General features: G+C 40.6%; 1 protein-coding gene across 6 annotated transcripts in view; it reads left to right on the top strand.

Moving 5' to 3' along the window:
• The window catches only part of FGD6 (FYVE, RhoGEF and PH domain containing 6), a 103,411-nt gene that overhangs the window by 32,388 nt on the left and 51,913 nt on the right, over positions 1 to 19,110 (top strand). For 2 of the 6 annotated variants that reach the window (XM_086399106.1, XM_086399109.1), the window contains exons 3-5: positions 10,363 to 10,513; positions 18,002 to 18,069; positions 18,155 to 18,185. In XM_086399106.1, the coding sequence (XP_086255232.1) occupies positions 10,363 to 10,513; positions 18,002 to 18,069; positions 18,155 to 18,185 (250 nt within the window). Of the gene's footprint in view, positions 1 to 10,359; positions 10,514 to 18,001; positions 18,070 to 18,154; positions 18,186 to 18,653; positions 18,962 to 19,110 lie in introns of those variants that run through there. The other 4 variants (XM_086399105.1, XM_086399107.1, XM_086399110.1 and 1 more) reach the window with 3 other exon arrangements.

The following is a 19,110-nucleotide window of genomic DNA, read 5'->3' as shown; positions in this document are numbered from 1 at the left end:
GACATGGAACAACAGACTGGTTCCAAATAGGAAAAGGAGTACGTCAGGGCTGTATATTGTCACCCTGCTTATTTAACTTATATGCAGAGTACATCATGAGAAACGCTGGGCTGGAAGAAGCACAAGCTGGCATCAAGATTGCCGGGAGAAATATCAATAACCTCAGATATGCAGATGTCACCACCCTTATGGCAGAAAGTGAAGAACTAAAGAGCTTCTTAATGAAAGTGGAAGAGGAGAGTGAAAAAGTTGGCTTAAAGCTCAACATTCAGAAAACTAAGATCATGGCATCCAGTCCCATCACTTTATGGTAAATAGATGGGGAAACAGTGGCTGACTTTATTTTTGGGGGCTCCAAAATCACTGCAGATGGTGATTGCAGCCATGAAATTTAAAGACACTTCCTCCTTGGAAGGAAAGTTATGACCAACCTAGACAGCATATTTAAAAGCAGAAACATTACTTTGTCAACAAAGATCCATCTAGTCAAGGCTATGGTTTTTCCTATAGTCATGTATGGATGTGAAAGTTGGACTGTAAAGAAAGCTGAACACTGAAGAATTGATGCTTTTGAACTGTGGTGTTGGAGAAGACTATTGAGAGCCCCTTGGACTGCAAAAAGATCCAACCAGTCCATCCTAAAGGAGATCAGTCCTGGGTGTTTATTGGAAGGACTGATGTTGAAGTTGAAACTCCCATACTTTGGCCACCTGATGCAGAGAGCTGACTCATTTGAAAAGACCCTGATGCTGGGAAAGATTGAAGGTGTGAGATGGGGATGATAGAGGATGAAATGGTTGGATCACATCACCGACTTAATGGACATGGGTTTGGGCAGACTCCGGGAGTTGGTGATGGACAGGGAGGCCTGGCGTGCTGCGATTCATGGGGTTGCAAAAAGGCAGACACGACTGAGCTGCTGAACTGAACTGAACTGAACAACCTTGATAGAGGGGTGGGAAAGGGTGGCAGGGACGTTCAAGAGGGAAGGGACATGTGTACACCTAGGGCTTATTCAAGTTGATGTAAGAAATGAAACCAATATTTTAAAGCAGTTATCCTTCCATTAAAAATAAATAAGCAAAAAAGAATCCTACTAAGATATGTGTTTCTGAGGAAGGGAATGATGGTGGAATTTATGACGGTAGAAGTTGCCCCTGGAAAATGAAGCAGACCTGATTTTCAGAGTTCATTATACAAAGCTAGTTTTTTGTTGTTGTTATTTGTTGTTGTTTTCTGAAGCCATTTTTTAAATAATCTAGTTTACATTTCAGCTAACGCTGGATATTTTTCTGTGGTTTGTTTTTCTAAAGCTAGAAATCCTCAGCTTGCTAGTTTTAAAGGCTTAGATATTAATACCTCTAAAACTCATTGACAATGAGTAAAAACATTAATTGTGTACATTTTATGCTGCAAGTTTTTTTTTTTTTTTTGAACTTATTTTTGGTAACAAACACCTCCAGTGCTATCCCTTATTTTAGTGATTTTATTATTTATATTTTGTGGTTATTAATAAAAAAATTTAACTCCAAAAAGTTAACATACTATATACATGTGTTCAATTATATATATACATACACACATATATATAGTTGTTGTTTGGTCTCTCAGTCATGTCCAACTCTTTGTGACCCCATGGACTGCAGCGTGTCAGGCTTCCGTGTCCTTTACCGTCTCCCAGAGCTTTTTCAAACTCATGGCCATTGAGTCAGTGATGCCGTCTAACCATCTGGTCTGTCGTCCCCATCTCCTCCTGCCTTCAATCTTTCCCAGCATCAGTGTCTTTTCTAATGAGTTGGCTCTTTGCATCAGGTGGCCAAAATATTGGAGTTTCAGCATCAGTCCTTGCAATGAATATTCAGGATTAATTGCCTTTAGGGTAGACAGCCTTAGTCTCCTTGCAGTCCAGGGGTCTCTCAAGAGTCTTCTCCAGCACCACAGTTTGAAAGCATCAATTCTTCCATGCTCAACCTTCTTTATGGTCCAGCTCTCACATCCATACATGACTACTGGAAAAACCATAGCTTTGACTATACAGACCTTTGTCTGCAAAGTAATGTCTTTGCTGCTTTTTAATATGCTGTCTAGGTTAGTCATAGCTTTTCATCCAAGGAGCAAGCATCTTTTAATTTCATGACTGCGGTCAACATCTGTGCTGATTTTGGGGCCCAAGAAAATAATCTCTCAGTGTTTCCCCATCTATGTGCCATGAAGTGATGAGACTGGATGCCATTATCTTCGTTTTTTGAATGTTGAATTTTAAGCCAACTTTTTCACTCTCCTCTTTCACTTTCATCGAGAGGCTCTTTAGTTCTTCTTCACTTTCTGCCATAAGGGTGTTGACATCTGCATATCTGAGGTTATTGATATTTCCCCGGCAGTCTTGATGCCAGCTTGTGCTTCTTCCAGCCCAGCGTTTCTCATGATGTACTCTGCATATAAGTTAAATAAGCAGGGTGACAATATACAGCCTTGATGTACTCCTTTTCCTATTTGGAACCAGTCTGTTGTTCCATGTCCAGTTCTAACTGTTGCTTCCTGACCTGCATACAGATTTTCAGAAGACAGGTCAGGTGGTCTCATATTCCCATCTCTTTCAGAATTTTCCAGTTTATTGTGATCCACACAGTCAAAGGCTTTAGTATAGCCAATGAAGCAGAAGTAGATGTTTTTTTGGAATTCTCTTGCTTTTTCGAAGATCCAGTGGATGTTGTCAATTTGATCTCTGGTTCCTCTGCCTTTTCTAAATCCAACTTAAACATGTGGGAATTCTCAGTTCATGTACTGTTTAAGCCTGGCTTGAAGAATTTTGAGCATTACTTTACTAGCGTGTGAGATGAGTGCAATTGTGCGATAGTTTGAGCATTCTTGGGGCTTCCCCGGTGGCTCAGATGGTAAAGCGTCTGCCTGTGGTTTGGGAGATCCAGGTTTGATCCCTGGGTCAGGAAGATCCTCAGGAGAAGGAAATGGCAACTCACTCCAATATTCTTGCCTGGAAAATCCCATGGATGGAGGAGCCTGGTAGGCTACAGTCCATGAGGTCGCAGAGAGTCAGACACGACTGAGCGACTTCACTTGAGCATTCTTTGGCATTGCCTTTCTTTGGGATTAGAATGAAAACTGACATTTTCCAGTTTTGTGGCCACTGCTGAGTTTTCCAAATATGCTGGCGTATTGAGTGCAGCACTTTCACAGCATCATCTTTTAGGATTTGAAATAGCTCAACTAGAATTCCATCACCTCCACTAGCTTTGTTCGTAGTGATGCTTCCTAAGGCCCACTTGACTTCGCACTCCAGGATGTCTTACTCTAGGTGAGTGATCACACCATCGTGATTATTTGTGTCATTAAGGTCTTTTTTGTGTATTTCTTCTGTGTGTTCTTGCCACCTCTTCTTAATCTCTTCTGCTTCTGTTAGGTCCATACCATTTCTGTCCTTTATTTTGCCCAACTTTGCATGAAATGTTGTCTTGGTATCTCTGATTTTCATGAAGAGATCTCTAGTCTTTCCCATAGGACGGCTTTCTTATCTCTCCTTGCTATTCTTTGGAACTCTACATTCAGATGCGTATATCTTTCCTTTTCTCCTTTGGCTTTCACTTTTCTTCTTTTCTCAGCTATTAAGGCCTCCTCAGACAACCATTTTTCCTTTTGCTTTTATTTCTTTATATATATGTGTGTGTGTGTGTGTGTGTGTATAATTTTTTTTTCTGAAATCAGTAATAAAAGTCTCGGCCTTACTTATGGAGACATCAGTGTTTATTTTTAGTCAAAACAGTTAGCAATGAAGATCTATCAGATGATCTGATTTACCTCTGAGCCCAGAGGGTTTACACTTGTGGAACTTGAGCTTTGTTGAAGTCAGATAAATTTGCTTCAAACTCTTTGTTATCTTCTGGCTTTTACATTCTGTCACTCTGGCTCTGCACAGACAGAAAATAATCATGCAAGATCCTGTGTTTGGAAAACCTGAAATCATGACATGATTATATGAGTCTTGTTTTATTAGAGGATGAAAATGTTATGTAGGGCAAATTCCCGAGTTGTTCCGTATTTCCTAAAAGAAATAGAAATCTTTCTTATTTTAGGGGTAGTTCCTGGGAAAGTCATGTGTGTAGTGGGTAGAGAAAATTCCATACATACTGCATAATTGAGAAGAGGACCTGAAAATAAGAAAGTGAATGGTTTTTAAAATTTGTTGTTGTTGATTTAATGCCTAGTTTTCAACTTGACAGTGGAATCTGCAATTCTACAAAGGAACTGAAGTGAAAGAGTAAAAAGTTTCCTGGGGAAACTAAATAGAATCAATTTTCCAGTGAAATTGTAAACCTGTCTTATATACTTTACATTATATAATATATGACTTGTTTTAAAATTGTTTTTCCTGATTTTTCCTTGTTATGTTCATCCTTCAAGTTCTCCTTGGTCGTTTTCCCCACTTACTCTGTGATAAATATGAAAGTAGCTAAAGGAAGCACATAATCACCAAGTCATAATGAGACAGCATTTGCAAAAGAATTTTGACATCTTGAAGACTAGCAGGTGTTCTGTTCAGGTTGGTTCAGGAGTAGAAAGAAGAGATGAAAGATGACAGAAATTCGGATTTACAAGTTGTCACTTGAAAATGAGAGAGAAACTTTGAAGGTGAGAATATTGGAGTGGATTTCTTTTTTTCACACTTGGAGAAATTACAGGGAGTGTTCTTTGTTCTGTTGTTGTTTAGTTGCTCAGTCGTGTCCGACTCTTCGCCACCCCATAGACCGTAGCCCAGCAGGCTCCTCTGTCCGTGGGATTCTCCAGGCAATAATATTGGAGTGGGTTGCCATTCCTTCTCCAGGGGATCTTCCCCACCCAGGGATTGAACCTATGTCTCCTGCATTGCAGGAAGATTTTCTTTGTTTAAGGGGCTCCAAATAAGATCACAGGCAAGAGAGGTAAAAGATAACTGGATTTGCCAAAACTGCTTTCAGTGCTTTGAAAACGTGTTCTGTTGATTCTGCTCCTCTTTTCATTTCTGTGTCATCCTTGGCTTTCTCCCCTCCCCTTGCTAGACTCTAACTTAATAGAGGTTCACAAGGATGTTTCATTGCTGAACCCTGGCAACTTTTATGCCTAGCTTGGTTCTGTGAAGGTTTTGTGTTTCTAAAAACTCTTTGAGGAAATAGATAAAATAGGAATTTTTTTTTTTAAAGAATTTTTAAAAAGATCGTCCTTGATGTGATAAAATTGAAGTTTGATGTACTTCCAGTATAAAATATACTGTTTATATATAGAAATTAACAACAAATATGTCAGTTTTTTTTTTAAGTGATGACAGTAAGTAATCACCACTCCACATGCAAGGATCCTTGGCATGTGAGACTGAAGGAACAGTTACCTAAATCAGTAGAAATTTACTTCTGGCTCTCCTTGTCTCTGTTTTTATCCCAGTGTACTTTTGGAAAAGATGGCCTACAAAAGGAGAGCCCAGTTGTGACTCTGTTTTGGTTGTTTTTGCAGCTTACTGTCCTTTTATTTCAGTTTTCAAATTATGTAATAACTAGGCAGGAAAGTATGGAGGAGACACTATGTCTTGTGCCTTTAACCCTGAAAGCAGACTGTGTTAGGATGTGATCGTTCTGAGAGCGGGAAGGGAGTGTAAGGAATGGAGGAGCCTGAACTCAGTGACTAGCATAGGTAAGAAATCCATGTTTCATTATCAGGAATCTACAATTATTAGATAGGTTTGAAAGCTGTTGACGGTTATATGGGAAAATAGAGTAATCAACAGTTTTTCTCTATTTAGTCATGTAGAGATGAGCATGCATGTGGGTTCTTTAAGCTTCAGAAACCATAACTGATCTGTACTGTTTACCATCCAGGTGTGTGGGGAGCTGCTTTAGCTTCGACTTAAGCTCTGAAATCATCAAGGTGACCTCAGTGATGCTAATAAACAAGGATATCCTTTCCTCTGCTTGGAGGGGGTGGGATATGGGGAGAGAGGGGTAGGTACTGTGCTTACAAAACTTGATTGATGGAAGAGGTGCCATTCTCTTCTCTGTTGGCACTAATAAGAAAGATGTATAGGGACTTCCCTGGTAGTCCAGTGGTTAAGACTTCACCTTGCAGTACAAGGGATGCAGGTTCGATCCCTGGTCAGAGAACTCAGATCCTACATGCCTCTCATCCAGGAAAACTAAAACATAAAACAGGAGCAATATTGTAACAAACCCACTAAAGACTTAAAAAAAAAAGAAGCATGGTAGTGACATGCATCTTGGAGCTGTATTGAGGAGATCTTTGAGGTCTACTGGAAGATCTCAGTCTCCTTGTTGAAGGCCTGTAAGATGCGTGTGAACTCTTCATGCTTCTTGACAGCTTGGCACCTGTCATCTTCTCCAAGCTTGTTTTCCATTAACTACTCACAAGAGATTCCTTTGGTAGGCAAAATGGTTTTTTTGTTTTGTGAATGCCAGCATTCTTCTGTACCATTGATGATGATGCCCAGAGGTCCTTTTTCCTTTAAAAACCATCGTTTTTCCAGTATTACCCCTGCCCCAGGCCTTTATCTGGCATCACCAGTACCACATAGATTATCTGAACTTCTGCAATTTAACACCCATTGGTTTCTAATATCCTTTTTGTTCATTCAATAAAAATATATTGAGTGCATATTACATATCAAGTAATGTGGTGGCAGTTCAACTGAAAAAGACAATTTCCTTGTCCTTAAGAGTTTACATTTTAATGAGAGAAAAAAATTTACCACCAAGTAAGAGCATGTAGGATTGAGAAGAGCCAGATAATCTAATTTGGAGTAGGTAGAGGATGGCCAGGGAAGGTTTTCTCTAGGTAAGCAATTTTCAGAACTAAAATCTCCTGAAGTTGCATGGAGGTATATTTTGATCCTTGTTTTTAATATTTAAAGCTTTTTATTCCTTTGATCCTTATTTAAATATTTTATTTATTTATTTATTTACTTACTTTTTGTCCCCTTGTTCTTAAATGTTAGCTTTTGTGAACTTTTGTGTCCATGAATGGATGTGGCAACCAACTGGTTGCTGTCTTCTTTAAAATAGTTCTCCGAATGTTAATCCAGGAAACACCTCTCAGTGTTCTCTAGACAAAATAAACCTAATTTCCTCATAGGTACTACAGCTGTATTACTATTTGCAATTTTTGTACTGCTGAATCTTAAAGAACTCATGGATAGGCTGATCCAAAAAATCAAATTACTGGGGTTTTGTTAAAACCAGCTTCTGATTCATTGGGGTGGGGCGGGACTGCGGTTTTATTTTTCTAAAAAGCTTCCTGGTGATGCTGAAGTTGCTCATAGACTGAATATGTTTTGAGTAGCAGAGTCTCAGAGGATGTGAGGAAATTAAGAACTAAGATAAAAAGCAAGTTCAAGGTATATTTCCTTCTGCGTGCGTATATGGATGAATCCAGCAGTTTGTATATCCTACCTCTCATTTACTCTCTCTCATCTCAATCACCTAATTACCCAGCTGGATTGGGCTCCTATCCCTGCACCAAGAAACAAGTGAATATTGCCAGTGATTTGACTGCTCTGCTGTCCACCCCACCCACCACCCCAGGGGTGAATCTTTGTGTCATGGGGAGCTGTGATAAGATATGCACCCACTTAATTGAGGCTGTGATATTATTCCCCAAGACCCTCTGCCCCTGAGTAATAGGAAACTGTAACTTTGGCAGGAGGACGTGTTCCTTTGGCGTTCTGCCTCCATCCAACTGGTGTGTATAACAATTGGGCTTCAGGAATGGCTTCTGAGGCAAGCCTGTATCCTACAGTGTGTAATCAGGAACTGGCAGAAAATTTAACTTTTAAGATTCCCGTTAGAAAACCTCATGACTTGTTAGGAATCTTGGCAGTTGAGTGACCTGCCCATGACCTGAAAAAGAAACCTGCCGCAGGGAGTGGAACTGTCGCCTTATTCTGCCTGAGTATTTTCCCTGATGATTTTCTATGGATCTTTTCCTGACTCTTCTATTCTGCAAATATTCTTACAGCCTACAAACAGGAAAGCCATTATTACAGTCCTTTTCTTCCTGAGTCTTTACAACTAAAGCTAGGATTATTTCTATTGCCTTCCTTGGAAGCTTTCCTATGGAATTCCCCTCACAGATTGGATTGCCACAGTGTCTTTTAGATTTAAGAATTCTGTCTCAGTACAGAGTGAGAAATGTTGTTGATGTCAGGCTGGTGAGGAGGAGTTGATAAATGGCCTGTACAATAGGGTTTTCAAACTCCAGCCTGTATCCCTTAGGGGCCCTGCAGCTCTATAGAGTTTCTGATTCAGCATGTCTGGAGCAAGCTGGAGATTTTGTACCCATCCTCAGATGTGGTTACATGAAAGGCAGGAGTGATGACCAGAGAGGTGGGCACATGTTCACAATAGCACATGGATTGTGCATTATGGTCACCATCATTACATCCCAATACTTATAGATTTGTTAGTCGCTTTTTAAAAAAAACAAATCTCTGAGACCTAAGGAAGCAACACCTCTTCTAATGTTGAAACATTAACGTGATCAGTAACCCAGGCCACCTCCTATTCTTGGTTTGTGTTTGTAGAGACCTGGTTATATTAATATAGTATAATAGTATATTATATTAATATACTATTATATAATATCAGGGGTATATTAATATACCTGATTAGGGGTATATTAAAGCATAGAATAGGGGCATCTGGGAAACTTGCTCCTTACCCACCTTCCTGTCACAGAAATACATGTTAGGTTTGGTCTGTTTTTTGTTTTTAAGATTTATCCAATTGTATTTATTTGTTTTTTGGCTGTACTGGGCCCTTGTTGCTGCGGCCTTTCTCTAGTTGCGGAGAACAGGAACTGCTCTCTAGTTGCGGTGCACCGGCTTCTCACTGAGGTGGCTTTTCTTCTTGTGGAGCACAGGCTCCAGGTTGTGTGGGCTTCGGTGGTCATGGCTCATGGGCTCAGTAGTTACGGCTCACGGGCTTAGTTGCCCCTTGGCATGTGGAATCTTCCCAGACCAGGGATGGAACCCGTGTCCCCTGCATTAGCAGGTGGATTCCTAACCACTGGACCAGTAGGAAAGCCCCATTGGGTGTTGTTTTTGTTTTTTTATGCAATTTTTAAAGATCACTTTCCGTTTACATTTATTACAAAATATTGGCCATATTCCCCATGTTGAGGAATACATTTGAGTCTGTCCTACACCCAATGTATTATACCTTCCCCCTGCCACTAGTAACCACTAGTTTGTTTTCTGTATCTGTAAGTCTGCCTTTTTTATGTTATATTCACTGGTTTGTTGTAAAAAAAAAAACAACAAAAAAAATGTGTTTTTCAAGATGATCCATTTTAAATCCAAGATGAATTTGGGTTTTTAACAACTGAGATGGGGAAAGGGAAGGGAGAGTTTGGTTGATCTGACTCTTTCCATCCCTCCAGATCCCTTAGATGTGCTTTGCTTACCTCACACAATTTGTTTGTGTGTGTGTGTGTGTGTGTGTGTGTGTGTGTGTGTATTAGTCACTCAGTCATGTCTGACTCTTGCAACTCCATGGACTGTAGCCCACCAGGCTTCTCTGTCCATGGAATTCTCTAGGCAAGAATCCTGGAGTGGGTTGCCATTCCCTTCTCCAGGGGATCTTCCCAACCTAGGGATTGAACCTGAATCTCCTGCATTGCAGTCAGACTCTACCGTCTGATTCACCAGGGAAGCCCATATATATATACACACACATACATATGTGTGTGTGTATATATATATATAATTTATTTATTTGTTTTTGACTGTGTCTTCATTGCTGTGTCAGCTTTTCTCTAGTTGTGGCGAGCAGGGGCTACTCTATAATTGCGATGCTCGGGCTTCCCTCGTAGCTCATTTGGTGAAGAATCTGCCTGCAATGCAGGAGACCCAGGTTCGATTCCTGGGTCGGTAAGATCCCCTGGAGAAGGAAATGGCAATCCACTCCAGTATTCTTGCCTGGAGAATCCCATGGACAGAGGAGCCTGGCAGGCCACAGTCCCTGGGGTTGCGAGAGTTGGAGACGACTGAGCGACTAAATCCCCACCATGGGCTCCTCATTATGGTAGCTTCTCTGTGGAGCACAGGCTCTAGGGCATGAAGGCTTCAGTGGCTGTAGCACGTGGGCTCACTAGTTGTGGCTCCTGGGCTCTAGAGCACAGGGTCAATAGTTGTGGCACACGGGCTTAGTTGCTCCGTGACACGTGCCTGGATCAGGGATCAAACCTGTGTCTTCTGCATTGGCAGGCAGATTCTTTACGGTTGAGTCACTAGGGAAGCCCTCACAGTTTGTTTTTGGTGAGATTTCTTGTTCTCAAAGGTGTCTAATGTGATATTCTCTATTAAAGCAGTTCTGGAGCATCCCTGGAGGGACAAAGTGATCTGGACCTTGGTCTTGGTGACCTTCCTTCAGATGAAGAGGAAGTCATCAACAGTTCAGATGAAGATGATGTCAGCTCTGGTTCTAGTAAAGGGGAGCCTGATCTGCTGGATGATAAACAGGTATGTTGTTGGTATTTAAAAGTTTCTACTTTTGTGTTTTTTGGCCTCTCAGGACACTCAGAAGTAATATTTATTATCACGATAGGCATAAAATCCTTCCTTAGTTTTCACAACCTTATAAAACATCTTTCTAGTTATTTAATTCTTGCTATATGTGCCTGAGATGTTTTCCTATTTCAAGGAACATATCATTTAGAGATTATTTAGTAATTTTCGAGAAACTGTTTTTGGTAACGTCCTTTGATTTTCTTTTGATAATAAAAACCCTTCTTAGGATTGCTTCCTGTACTGCTGGTGATTCTACTTGAAAGAAAGGAATTAGCTGCATTTCATCCTCAATCAGATCTTTTTAGGGATAGAATAAAGATCGCTGTCAGTAGTACCTCAAGATGTGCTTTGAAATGATCCACTACGTGTGTAATTTCTGTATACATGAAGCAGGATTGTCCATGTACTGGTGATTATTTAAGATGTATCAGAGATACATGGGAGTTCATGACACTATTTCTCCAGTTTGATATGCATATGTTTCATTTTAAATCATAATTCTTTGAATAAAGAAATAGTTGCAATGGAAAAAAAATAGTGTTATCAGCAATATCCCCAGAATGTGTTGAAATGTTACAGGAAGATGGAATTTGAAAGGATTCACATAGCAAACTTATCAAGCCCTAGAGAAAATCCATGTCACTTAACTCCTGTGTCATAATTTATCAGACCATTGTGCTTCCTCTTTACTATAGTTTTGCTTTGTTTAAATTAACTTTCAGCCTTAAGTGATTGGCACATGTTTTGTAATTGTCTAGATTTAAATTCCAGTGCCACCACCTATGATCTCAATAACCTCTTTGAGCTAAAGAACTCAGTGTTATGAAGGAAAATATAGTACTTATTTCATAGAATTGTGTCAACTAAATTCGTTGATATGTGTAAAGTCTTGGAATACTGTCTAGTACGTGATAAGAATGCAATGACTCTGATATTTGTTATTCACAAGACTTCATTTCTGTGCTATAAAGTATTGGATCATGGAGTTGGGCGGAACCACTAGTTTGTTTTGGGGGTGATAAAAATGTTCTAAACTTAGCTTGTGGTGATGATTGCACATCCCTGAATATTTAAAAAAGCCATTTAGTTATATATTTTAAAAATACAAAAATATATTTATGAAATGTGAATTATATCTCAAAAAAGTTGTTAAAGAAAGATTAAAGTCCTGATAAAGGGAAAATAATTGTGCTAAGAGAAAGGTTAGTACAGAGGAGGAGGGCATGGCAACCCACTCCAGGATTCTTGCCTGGAGAATCCCATGGATAGAGGAGCCTGGCGGGCTACAGCCCATGGGGTCACACAGAGGCAGACACAACTGAGCGACTGAGCATAGCACATGCATATTGTATAGTCCATATATATCAGCCAAGGGTGGACCACAAATGTGGCTGTAGCCAGCCAGTAACTCAAGGAGAAAAGGTGATAGTTTCCAAAAGAAGTCTTTGGAGTAGAAGCATAGGAGAAGACCTTCTTCTATAACTTGTTTGATTTTAAATGTCTCAGTTTATTCAGCGGGACAGTAATGTTGTTCTGAGTCTCAAGCAGGCTAATAGTTGCCAAAACACTTCGTAAATCAAAGAAATTTATGCACATTAAACACGTGTGATGTACGTCTGTGCTTGTGTTTGTATTAGTTTCGTAGGGAAGTTGTTACAGAGGACCACAAACTGAGTGCCTTGAAAACAGAAATTAACAATTAATAATTAACTGATTATTTAACAGTTCTGGAGGTCAGAATTCCACAATCAGGGTGTTGTCAAGGCCAAGCTCTCTCTGAAACCTCTAAGGAAGAATCTTTCCTTACCTCTTCCTGTGGTTTGCCGGCCATCCTTAGGGTTCCTTGGCTTATAGCTCCAGCACTTCAGTCCTGCCCCCGTCATCACATGGTGTGCTCGCTGTGTGTGTGTGCTTGTGTCTCCTCTTCTTAGAAGGAAACGAATCTTACTAGATTAGGAGCATACCATAGTCCAAAATGACCTCATTTTTAGCTTACTACATCTGAAACAAGCCTATTTCCAAATCAGGACGCATTCTGAGGTCCTTGGGGGTTAAGACTTGAACATTCATTTTGGAGGGACTTATTTCAAACTATAGCAAATACCCCATTCCATGGACATATAATGGGCACATCACGAATACGTGTCTAGATGCCAATAACATTCCCTCACCAAAGTACCAGACTCAGTAGAAGGAGAGAAGAGAGAATGTGTGCCGCTGCACCCTTATCTTTAACTTGTGAAGGAACAACAAACTGACGTTCAAAAAGTTATTCCTGGAAAGAGAAAAGTGCCACCATAAAAGCAAGAAAACTGCCCTTACCACATCTGTGTGTCTGTGCCTGTCTCTGTGCAGGTTATTACACTTAATCTTCAAAATCGTCCAGGGTTATAGATTTGACAACTGTCCTCTTTTTCTCTTCTTCACATGAAGAAAGGGACTTTTTAAAAACAGGTTAAATAACTTGCCTGGGAACCTCCGGAACTGAGGTTTGTAGCCAAAATCTGTCACTGCTAATAACTTGGTTTGAGCCACAGAATCTGAATGATGTTGATGGAACGTGTTTGGGATGGAGGGAGTAGCCATGCAAATTTTTTCTTTTCCCATTTTTTAGTTTTATATTTTTTGGTCTTTATTTTCAGTACATAATAAATGATTGTTTAAAAATGAGATATGTTATTCATTCTGCTTCGTTATGGTTAGAATATTCGCCACTATTCACCCCTCCTAAATATTGACTTCTCTGCCTCCCTCCCCCACATTTTTTTGTGTATATGTAACAGCTCATATGGTACATACCATGAAGAGAGAGGTGAAAACCTAAGAGGACTTTTTTTTTTTAGTTCATCATGGTGTCACCTCATTTGTGGGATTATTTAATGATATGGAGATGTTTCTTGGGTGATGTGGTTGTTTAGGTTTTTTTTTTTACTTTACAGTATTGTATTGGTTTTGCCATATATCAACATGAATCCGCCACGGGTGTACATGTGTTCCCCATCCTGAACCCCCCTCCACCTCCCTCTCCATACCGTCCCTCTGGGTCATCCCAGTGCACCAGCCCCGAGCATCCTGTATCATGCATCGAACCAGGACTGGCATTTCGTTTCACGTATGATATTATACATGTTTCAATGCCATTCTCCCAAATCATCCCACCCTCGCCCTCTCCCACAGAGTCCATAAGACTGTTCTATACATCTGTGTCTCTTTTGCTGTCTTGCATACAGGTTATCGTTACCATCTTTCTAAATTCCGTATGTATTATTTTTAGTAGAACTCAAGTGATACAGCAGAGATGTTTTACAAATTCTGTTTTAAAGTAATGGATAAATTTCACTGGATTTTACTTGTGAACAAATATGAAAAGAAGAGAACACAGTTAAGAATTTACAAAGCTGGTCTGTTATCAGGAGATCAGAACATAAAACTAAATTTCAGATCAAAGGTTCTGTTTGGAATTTGTTTGAATTATTTTATGACCTTAACAAAGTAATCTCATTTGTAACTCTTGTTTCAACTTCCATGACTGCGTACTTGGGGACATGCAATTATCTAACAGGCAGCCTCCTTTGAAATGTGATGTAGTTTAAGTGAGGACTTACATTAACAGAGAAGTTAAGACACCAAATAAGGCCTCTGTCTTGAAGTTTTACAGTGGGATGTACTTTCCCGTCATAGTTTGACTTGGGTCAGAATCATTGTTCTTGCAAGTTGGAGTTAATATAGAGCTTTGTATTTTGTTTTTTGATTATCTTTGGCTTTCTCTGTACTTGGAAAATGATTGTAATCCTCTGAATCATTTTCTAGTAGTTTCTGTCCTTCTTTAGCTCTGCCGTCTTCCTGGTTTAAAAGGTAAAGTAGAAAACTTTATACCGACTCCTAGAAGTTTAGAATTGCAGCAGCAGACCGTTAATCATCTAGTCCAACATTCTGTTCTTTTACATGATGAAATCGCTGTAATGAGCCTTTTGTTTGTTAGTTTGAATTTACATTTTCCTGTTACTCAAAAGTAGTGCTCTCTGGTCTTAGATTCTGAGCAGATGGTAGCCACCTTGTACACTTGCTCATTCATGCGTCTTAAGTGCAGAGTGAACCAGGCAGTCTGCTTGGTGCATAAGGGGACAAGGGTGAATAAGATCACAGACTAGAGAGGATTTAGACGGGTCAGCAAATAAACAGAACCCACTGGGTTCAGTCCTGTAAACTCTACACCAGTAAGAGAATAATCTTGTCATCCAAATGACATCCCCAAGGATGGTAGGGAGAGAATAGAGAATATAAAGGCAGCCTTTGTCAAGGAGAAAACTGAGTGCCTGCCACTTTAAAAGATGGGTTGGAATATAATGAGCAGAAATCTTCGGGGGAGGTGGAGCTGGTAAGGAGGGAAGTCGAAGCAGGACAGACATGTAAGGGCAGAGCACATGTGGAGTTTCAGGGTGGTTCCAGTTTGGCTAGAGTAGAGAGTACACACCGTGGAGAAGCAGGAATGAGACTAGTGAAGACAACCAGACCGTCATGTGGAGTGCCGTATACACATGGAAAAGGAAGTTCCATGATAGGGTCTGCTAACGTGCTTCAGCCTGAGAACAGATGTGATTATATTTGCAGTTTAGAGCCTAGCTGTCTAGTGGCAGTGCAGAGAATGGTTGCAGCAGGGGTAAATCTAGAGCAAGGGAGCCACTGAGATTACTGCAGTAGTATAGACCAGAAATAAGGAGGCAGTATGAAAGGAGAGGAGAGGATTAATAAAATATTCAGAAGTGCAGATCAACAGGGCTCAATGATTCAGTTGTGATCATAGAGGGTGGAGAAGAACGTAGAGTCCAGGTTTCTGGCTTTGATCAGTGGATATGTATAGTATCTGGGATGTGAGTATTTTATGTCTGTTTAAGGAGTGACTGAAGGTCATCAAATTTTTTATTCTTTGTCAATCTTTTCCTGGTTATGATCGTACCACTGCCTGATTATGATCCTTCTCTCCTTCGAGATAATCAGCACATTTCGCAGTTGTCCTTATATATGAAAAGTCAAAGTGTTCGTCACTCAGTCCTGTTGGACTCTTCAGCTCCATGGCCCACTGGGTTCCTTTATCCATGGAATTCTCCAGGCAAAAATAGAGGAGTGGGTTGGCATTTCCTTCTCCTGGGGATCTTCTTGACCCAGGGATCAAACCCATGTCTCTTGCATTGCAGGCAGATTTTTAACCATCTGAGCCACCAGGCAAGTCCGTGTCTTTATGTATAGTTATTTGTATGTGTGGTTTGCTCCCTTGTTCTCGTCTTGAAGCCTGGAGCTATTTCTTATTTATGTTCAATCCCTTCTTCTAACGTCTACTTTCATGCCCCATTTCAGAAGTACAAAATCAGAATTTCCAAGACAGTTACCTAGGAATCTGAAAATTAATAAGAATTGTCTGGTGGTTTTATTTATTTATTTGTAATTAATTTATTTATTTTAATTGTAGGCTAATTACTTTACAATATTGTAGTGGTTTTTGCCATACATTGACATGAATCAGCCATGGGTGTACATGTGTTACCCATCCTGAACCCCCCTCCCCCTCTCTCCCCATCCCATCTCTCAGGGTCATCCCAGTGCACCAGCCCTGAGCACCCTGTCTCATGCATTGCCTGGTGGTTTTAATGATCAGAAGTGTTTTCAGCTGCAGAGCAATGAATTAGCTGATGGTGAAGCTGTTTTCTCCTACTAACCATGCTATCGGATGATGGATCAGTTTAGTTCAGTTGCTCAGTTTTGTCCAACTCTTTGTGACCCCATGGACTACAGCACGCCAGGCTTCCCTATCCATCACCAACTCCCGGAGCTTGCTCAAACTCATGTCGATTGAGTCGGTGATGCCATCCAACCACCTCATCCTCTGTTGTCCCCTTCTCCTGCCTTCAGTCTTTCCCAGCAGGGTCTTTTCTAGTGAGTCAGTTCTTCACATCAGGTGGCCAGAATATTGGAGCTTCAGCTTCAGCATCAGTCCTTCCAATGAATATTCAGGACTGATTTCCTTGAGGATTGACTGGTTTGATCTCCTTGCTGTCCATCTTCTCCAACACCACAGTTGAAAAGCATCAATTCTTTGTCACTCAGCTTTCTTTATGGTCCAACTCTGGCATCCATACATGACTACTGGGTTGCTATGCCCTCCTCCAGGGGATCTTCCTAACCCAGGGATCAAACCCATATCTCTTATGTCTCCTGCACTGACAGGCAGATTCTTTACCACTGAGCCACCAGGGAAGCCCAAACAACAGAAATTTATTGTCTCACTTCTAGAGGGGAAATGTCCAGATTAGTGTATCAGCAGAGTTGAGGACTATGAGGAAACAGTCTATTCCAGGAAGAGCATATTTCTAAAAGGTATTTTCAGTAAGTTGTAAAAGCTTATGGCTGTGATATGTGGGGTTATAGACTACTGAAGAGCACTTGCCAGTCTGCACTCAAGTTGTCTGACTTAAAATGGCTTTACTGAAGGTGAAGTACTCTTATACAGGCCTGCTGCTAAGTCACTTGAGTCGTGTCCGACTCTGTGCGACCCCATAGACGGCAGCCCACCAGGCTTCCCCGTCCCTGGGATTCTCTAGGCAAGAACACTGAAGTGGGTTGCCATTTCCTTCTCCAATGCATGAAAGTGAAAAGTGAAAGTGAAGTTGCTCAGTCGCGTCCAACCCTCAGCGACCCCATGGACTGCAGCCCTCCAGGCTCCTCTGTCCATGGGATTTTCCAGGCAAGAATATTGGAGTGGGATGCCATTGCCTTCTCTGATACAGGCCTACTACTACTACTACTACTATGTCGCTTCAGTCGTGTCCGACTCTGTGCGACCCCACAGACGGCAGCCCACCAGGCTCCCCCGCCCCTGGGATTCTCCAGGCAAGAACACTGGAGTGGGTTGCCATTTCCTTCTCCAATGCATGAAAGTGAAAAGTGAAAGTGAAGTCGCTCTTAGTGACCCCATGGACTGCAGCCCTCCAGGCCTCTCCGTCCATGGGATTTTCCAGGCAAGAGTACTGGAGTGGGTTGCCATTGCCTTCTCCGACAGGCCTACTAAATAGTTACTAACTAAAATTACTTGCCTGCACCCCAAGAACACAAGTTCATGTGGTGTCTACTTCCCCTGCAGAATGTAACTTCAGTTTTGTGCCACTAACAGTGTGCCCCACTGGGGCTCTGGGGTTCCTCAGGGTACTCCATGAATCCGGCATTGATAACAGTGAGGATTATGATTGCTCTCAGCTTCTCCTGTATCATGGTTTAATAACCACATCTAATCCTTCATGTTTGCCATTTGAGACATTATATAGTATGAAATGTGTTCTAATTGAAACCTGTAAGTATCAGAGCTTGAATGTACATCTGAATAACTCAAAGCTGATCTTCCTTATCCTTTTATGAGTTCATGCTTTCTTAATGCACTCTTATCCACAGGGTGAAGATACTGGAATGAAATGTAAAGTCCATCATATTGCCAAAGAGATCATGAGCTCAGAAAAAGTGTAGGTATCCAGTTTCCAATTCAAAAGACTATTTGTTTCCTCATTGGTTCGTTTAAAACATGTCTCCCATTGCTGTTTTTTACAGGTTTGTGGATGTGTTAAAACTTTTGCATATTGTAAGTATCTGCTAATATTTTCTTGAAGTCTGACTATCCTCTTTTACATCTTTCCCTATCCTTCGATATGTTCAGTGTTATTAAATTAACATGTATATACATGTATGTGCTTTCTAATACATGGTTATATTAGTAAATTCACACATTTATGTGAAGACAGAAATTTTCTAAAGTGCATTAATCTCATGTATGTATATAATATGCCAGATGATTTCTGAAAAACAGAGCCTTTATATCTGTATCTCCAAATCTTTAAACTTTTTATCCTCATAATAAACAGTTATTAGAAGGATGATATTTCTTCTTGGCCGTTTGCAGAAGATTTCTGCTTCAGTAGAATTTTCTACAGCAATGGGTAAAGAATGTTGGTGTTCAAAACTGTTCTATATGAACAATCTCCTAGAAAGTCACTTAAAATAGATATTTTAAAAACAAACTTTTTTAAAGTTCTGTTTTCAATTTTTGCAGTTGTAAACTTGAAAAAACCTGTTGGGAAACAGTTAATGTGTCTGGCTGCATATTCATTTTTCTCATGCACTCCTGCAAGTTTTCACAAGTTCATTGCTCCTGCTGCTGCTAAGTCGCTTCAGTCGTGTCCGACTCTGTGCGACCCCATAGACGGCAGCCCACCAGGCTCCCCCATCCCTGGGATTCTCCAGGCAAGAACACTGGAGTGGGTTGCCATTTCCTTTTCCAGTGCATGAAAGTGAAAAGTGAAAGTGAAGTCGCTCAGTCGTGTCCGACTCTTAGCGACCCCATGGACTGCAGCCCACCAGGCTCCTGGGATTTTCCAGGCAAGACTACTGAAGTGGGTTGCCATTGCCTTCTCTGCACAAGTTCATTACTTACTGGCAATTAAAGTGCTTTTGGTGTTACTTTGTTTTAGTTATATTTTAGCAGGATATTAAGATTTAGAAAAGAAAAG

This window comes from Bos grunniens, chromosome 5 (assembly GCF_055505025.1).
Source record: "Bos grunniens cultivar Pamir isolate PY7600 chromosome 5, Bosgru_T2T1.0, whole genome shotgun sequence".
NCBI classification, from domain to species: Eukaryota; Metazoa; Chordata; class Mammalia; order Artiodactyla; family Bovidae; genus Bos; species Bos grunniens.
The sequence above is the reverse complement of the archived record's forward strand: the minus strand, read 5'-3'. Positions and strand labels throughout refer to the sequence as shown.